This window comes from Pongo pygmaeus, chromosome 1, assembly GCF_028885625.2.
Source record: "Pongo pygmaeus isolate AG05252 chromosome 1, NHGRI_mPonPyg2-v2.0_pri, whole genome shotgun sequence".
NCBI lineage: Eukaryota > Metazoa > Chordata > Mammalia > Primates > Hominidae > Pongo > Pongo pygmaeus.
Window position 1 is genome coordinate 207,082,129 of NC_072373.2, and position 6,109 is coordinate 207,088,237.

A 6,109-nucleotide genomic window follows, 5' to 3' on the forward strand; every position below is an offset into this window, starting at 1 on the left:
CCAAACCCTCCCCTCTAAATGGGGCTACTGCACCACAGCACATCAACCAAGGTGTGGCAAGCACAGGCAATGAATGCTATGAAGCTTGGACTTGGATCTGCCAGGAAATACTGGCATCCAATCAGAGGATGACAGGGTTGTTACCAGCTACTCCCATCGAAGCTTTAAGTGGCTTGAGGTCCAAGGACTTGAATATGGCCAGGATCCTTTCACAGAACACACAACAGAATTGCACATTTCACTGAAAACTTTTTATTGCTCTTTTGGATAGAAACGGGAATTTATTTGCCAGGAAGGATGATCCCATCATACTGAAAAAGAAGAGATTTAATTTTTTCAGAACAGGAGGCAACAGCAGAGATTGCAGCAATGGCTAACTTTTGAGAATTCAAATCTGATTGATACATGAACTTGGGCTCTGAATCTCATCCTCTTCTGGACTAAATAGGAAGCTGGCTGGTTTTTACACTGTGCTGAACTGCACTATCATCTGAGAAAGGGGGCTCCTGTTAAAGCCATATTCCTCCCCTTCCATCTACTTCCATTCATGGTGACGGGGAGAAGGCCTAGTTCTGGATGTTCTTTTACACCATCATCCCTGGAAGCCCGATTTGTCAAGGTACCCAATATTCTAACTTTAAAGAAGACACCCAGCAAATAGTACTATATTTTGCATCCCCAAATCCCAACTCCATTCACCAACACCACATTCCACCACTTCACTTGAGATAAATCAGCTTTACCTTCTGCTGGAACCAGCGCATGGCCTCCTCTTTGCTGATTCTGTGTTTGGCCCCAATGCAGCCTGTCCTGCGCTTCTTGTCTGCGATGCTGAAACCTGGCCTACCCAGCACCTGTCCCAGGAATAACCAACAGTCACCTAGCCAGCTCAGAGTCAAGAGCAGATGGACAAGACTCACACATTACAGACAGATCTTCAAAGAGTCACTTGGCAGCCCAATGTATTCTGGAGCAAGACCCATGATCTGTGTCTGACAAAGCTGCCACCAGCATCCCACACAACACACAGCCATACTATAGGTTTGCTTTGGAGGATGGAACTTTCAGCACCCCCCAACCCAGCCTATCTTCCAGTGGTGCTGAGGATCCTCCATTACTGCTCCCAAATCTCCAAACATTTGTCTTTTTAAAAATAACGTTTAAAAATCTATTGCCACACCAGCAGTGTAGAAAACATACGACTATGAGAAGCACAAATATATATATTTTGTTCCTTCTGCTTCAGCTCAAAAGTGCTTCCCAAAGGTGTGCTGTTCCTCCAACATCCTGTGAGTATCCAGTTCTTATTACTTGTCTGTCTAATGAGGGTGCCACCATCTTTCAGGTACCACACTAGTCAGGACTTCTGATTTAGGCTATTCAGTTTTATTGTTGGACCAAAACACGGCAGTAACACAAAAGGTCATTTCTATGTTAAAACCCCCTTCCTGAGCAAACCACTGCATCACCCAAAGCTGTTTCTATAGGAAGAACCAGGGGAAGAACAGCCTCAGTGCAGCCAACCAACCCACAGGCCAAATGTGGCACCAATACTGCCTCTCTCCAAAGTTTCAAATCACTGGCTGGAGGGAACAGTTTCCTTCATCCACCTTTAAGCCATGTGGGTGCTTTACAGATCCTCGACTGCAAGCTCCCCAACAGCAGGGATCTTGTCCATCTTGTTCAGTGCTGCACCCCTACATTTGCCACAAATGAGGCACATTACCCCAAGGGGGAGGAGAACACAAAGGCAGACAATATTCAAAGCTGCAACTCAACATGTGAACACCAACATACCACATACGAAATAAAGATTCCCCTCTCCTCACAGACCAGGAGCGGGAAAAGATTAAATATTCATACCACATAGAAGTCCAGGCCGTAGATACCAATGCTTGGGTCATATTTGATACCCAGATCGATGTGTTCCTGGATCCCAAAACCAAAGTTTCCAGTATCTGAGAAGTTGTTTTTTCTTAACTCATACTCCCGCACCTGTGGAGAAAAATGCAGCAATAACATTCCTTGTCATCTTCAACTCCCTCCCACCCCCAAGCAACTATTAATAGCTCAGCCTGCAACATGCACCCCAGAGCAAACAGAAGTCAATGAAACTTGGCTGGGAACACAACCTGACTTCCTCACTACACCACAACTATAGATTCACACCCCAACTACCCAGTATGGCCTCTCCCAGCTTCCAAAGAGCAGAGAAAAACCCAGAGAAAGCAGAGGCATGAAATGACTCCCAAGCATCCTTTCTCTCTCTCTTTTTTTTTTTTTTTGAGACAAGAGTCTCACTCTGTGGCCTAAGCTGGAGTGCAGTGGCAGGATATCAGCTCGCTGCAACCTCTACCTCCCGGGTTCTAGCAATTCTCGTGCCTCAGCTTCCCGAGTAGCTGGGAGTACAGGCGCCCGCCACCAAGCCCGGCTAATTTTTATATTTTTAGTAGAGATGGTGTTTCACCATGTTGGCCAGGATGGTCTCGAACTCCTGGCCACAAGTGATCCATCCGCCTTGGCCTCCCAAAGTGTTGGGATTACAGGCGTTGAGCCACCGTGCCCGGCCTCAAGCATCTTTTAAACCACCAAGAATAGTTTAACCCTGCTGATTGTAGAAAAAGCCTTTTAGAACCTTAAGTAAATAAATATCAAGGAACCAAAGAACAGAACATTAAATGTAACTTATCTACATGTGTTACTAAGGGAGTGCTGATCAATATCACTCCATTAGAGGATCAGGCTCACCTTTAGACCCTTCTCCAAGATTTCTTCTGCCTTGGCCCCTCGAACTGTGCAGTGGACAGCAATCTTTTCATTTCTCCGGATGCCAAAGGATCTGACAGTGTACCTAGCTGCAGGAAGGCAGTAACAAGGAGTCAGATGCCATCATACCCCCACTACACTCACCTCTTTCCCAGAACACCATCTCCATACTTAAAGAGACATTAAGCATTCATCCACACTCTTTTAAGTTGTGGTGTTCTAATTAGTGTCGCCCACATCTATTAATAAGATTTCATCCACAGCACAGATTTTCCCATTTCCAGACATCCAGCCATCCTTCAGCAGTTAAGAACAGTCATAACGCCGAAGTTCCAGGAAGGGCAAGTTCACAACCAGAACAGGCCGAAGAAATCACTAGTAGGCTATCATGTTCCAAAGAAAACAAAGCATTATGGACAACATCTAGTATTTGCTGAAACCTTATTGTACTGTTAGCCATATTTTACAGGTGAGGTTTTGAGAGGTTTATTCACTTGCCAAACATCACAGCTGGTAACAAAAAGCAGGAGTGGAATCCAAAGACTTGCCATATTTCACTATTCTAAAGCAACTACACATGTACAACTCATTTTATCTTCCACAATTATAAAGTATTACTCTCTTTATGCAAAGAAAAAAGCAGAGGTCCAGAGAGCCCAGAGTCAGACCAGCAAATGGTGAAGCCATCACTCAAACCCAGGCAATCTGTATACAACTTTTGAGATAGGGTCAACCAGGCTGGAGTGCAGTGGCACTATCATAGACCACTGAAGACTCATGCTCCTGTACAGCCCTGTTCTTAATGCAGCCTATATAACCCTAACTGCTAATCAGATCTAATGATCTTTACTTCGTTCCTGACATTTCCACTCTATCTCATATCCTAGTTACTTGGGAAAATCTTTACTTGGGCTAGTCTTAGCTTAAGACCTGCTCATATAAAATCTAGTGTTCCAACCCCACACGCCATCTTGAAAAAAAAAAAAGACACTTCTTGGCTGGCTCATGAATTTAATGCTTTAAGTGATGCCGACTGTCACTTTCTAAACAGACTCGACAGCAGGTAAATCAAGAAACAAAGAGGCGACACAAGAGAGCAAGCCCCGTATGTCCTTGTCACTACTCACCTTTGGAAAACACAGGGGTCTGCCCTGTGAGCTGCTCCAACACCTTGGCTGCTCGGGTCAGTCTGTCTCCACTCTCTCCAACACAGATGTTGAGACAGAGTTTGCGGATGCGAAGTTCCCGCATGGGGTTCTCCTTTTCACCTTGATCCTGCTGCAACAGGGAAGAGCAGCAGTCAATACACTCACAGCTGAGAGCCCTGAGTTTTACTACTTTCTATCTGCACAGGATTTTTATTTCTGCTCATCCCAAATCGTAACGAAGACCCTAAATGTTTAAAAGGTATCATGTTTGGGGGGCATCAAGGGAAGAAGACAGCTCGGGACCTATTCTTCCTCCACGAACGGAACGGGTGAAGAGAAAACTCAGGACAGGTATTGAGTGTTAAAAGATACGGACACTGAGATCGAACCCTAAGAGGCTCAGGGTAACGAAGAGCGCCCCCCATTGTAAGGCCAACTAAGGGGAGTAAGCGAGGAAACAGAACTTAATTGCTCAGTTAACACGAAACACGTGGTTATGCGACGTCCAGCATCCCATTCGGAAGCTGTCTAAAGGCTGACACCTTCCCTAAGCGGAGCAACCGGCTAAGGTTTCGTAGCACCGAGCAAGTCTCAAGTCCCCGGGACCAGGAAAAGGCCCGGACCCCCTGCCTCAGAACCCTCCATTCACCCCATCTGCCCTCGCTGCAGCCTCCTGGCCGTGCTTCTGAGCATTCCGGGTAACTGCCCGGAGCCGCTCCTAAAACGATGGCAGGGAAAGTGACATAATTCAACCCTGCGTCCTTGGCTCGAACAGCTCTGCCAGTTTTGGGCCGGCAAGCATTGCGGGCTCCATATTCCTCGGGCTGCGGGCAAAGTAGCCCCCGCAGGCTCGGCCTGCCATGGATGGCAACGGATAAAGGAAAGCAAATCCAGGTACCAGCTACTCACCGCCATGATGGAGAGCAGGAAGAGAAAACGGAGCTTCCGGCCCAGGGCCTTATGGGCCAGGAGGCGGGCTCTTTTCCCAGGCTAACCACAGAGATGAAGAAGAGGAAGAGAGGCGCATTTGGCAGAACAGTGCAGCGTCCGCTTCTCCCTTGTGGGTAGTGCTAGCAACTGCAGGCGACCCTGGCTGAAGACCGGGATCTGGGTTTTCCAAAAACAGTTTTTGAAAACTCCCGAATCAGCATGTCCTTGAGTTTCCGGACCTTGAGGACGTTCTCTCCTCCCAGTGTCAGGAGCTGGTGGTCCTTGTGTGATGAGAACGCCAAAACTACATTAAATCAATCATGCAAATTATGACGCAAATTTATTCTGTAACAATGTAAACAAATATAATTTTTTTATTTATTTATTTATTGAGACGGAGCCTTGCTCTGTCACCCAGGCTGGAGTGCAGTGGCGTGATATCGGCTCACTGCAACCTCCGCCTCCCGGGTTCAAGCGATTCTCCTGCATCAGCCTCCCAAGTAGCTGGGATTACAGGCACGCACCACCACACCTGTCTAATTTGTTGGTATTTTTAGTAGAGATGGGGTTTCACCATGTTGGTCGGGCTGGTCTGGAACTCCTGACCTCAAATGATCCACCCGCCTTGGCCTCCCAAAGTGCTGGGATTACAGGCGTGAGCCACCACGCCGGGCACAAATAGAATTTATACAAACGGAAAGGAGTGGTGGGCTTAAGAGTCCCGAGTTTGAAGACAGGCAGATGTGGTCCTGTCTCGACCAGCTAGTAGCTATGTGACCTTGGGCAAGTTACTACAGGGTGCGTATTCCTAATCTGAAAAGCCTGGGACCAGACGGTTTTTAGATTTGGGATTTTTCCGGATTTTGGAATATTTGCATAAGCATAATGAGATATCTTGGGGATGGGACCCAAGTCTGAACATGAAATTAACTTATATTCCATATACACCTTATGCACATAGTCTGAAGGTAATTTTATACAATATTTTAAGTAAGTTTGTGCGTGAAACAAAGTTTGTATACATTGAACCATCAGAAAGCAAAGGTGTCACTATCTCAGCCACCCTTGTGGACAATCTCTGGTTGGTTGGCCTAACCATTTTTCCAGACTGTAAATGTATATGCTACTGATAGGCAATACTTTCTTACGCTTATTCACATGTAAGTACTTAACAGCTGCCAGGCGCTGTGGCTTACGCCTGTAATCCCAGCACTTTGGGAGACCGAGACGGGCAGATCGCGAGGTCAGGAAATCGAGACCATCCT

General features: G+C 46.6%; 1 protein-coding gene across 1 annotated transcript; it reads right to left on the reverse strand.

The window, feature by feature from the left end:
* Positions 1-236: 236 nt before the first annotated feature.
* RPL11 (ribosomal protein L11) lies at positions 237-4,827 on the reverse strand. Its single transcript, XM_063658636.1, has 5 exons — positions 3,894-4,827; positions 2,749-2,855; positions 1,864-1,995; positions 744-854; positions 237-311 (listed from the first exon to the last, which is right to left on the reverse strand). The coding sequence occupies exons 1-5, from the start codon at positions 4,015-4,017 to the stop codon at positions 282-284; spliced, it is 504 nt and encodes a 167-aa protein (XP_063514706.1). The 5' UTR covers positions 4,018-4,827; the 3' UTR covers positions 237-281.
* Between the last annotated feature and the right edge of the window lie 1,282 nt (positions 4,828-6,109).

Excerpts from the sequence above, each read along its gene's own strand:
- RPL11 (XM_063658636.1), bottom strand. The coding sequence starts at position 4,017 with ATGCGGGAACTTCGCATCCGCAAACTCTGTCTCAACATCTGTGTTGGA. Across the intron at positions 1,996-2,748 it reads TCTTGGAGAAGGGTCTAAAG|GTGCGGGAGTATGAGTTAAG; the intron begins GTGAGCCTGATC and ends TTTTCTCCACAG. Across the intron at positions 312-743 it reads TGCGCTGGTTCCAGCAGAAG|TATGATGGGATCATCCTTCC; the intron begins GTAAAGCTGATT and ends CTTCTTTTTCAG.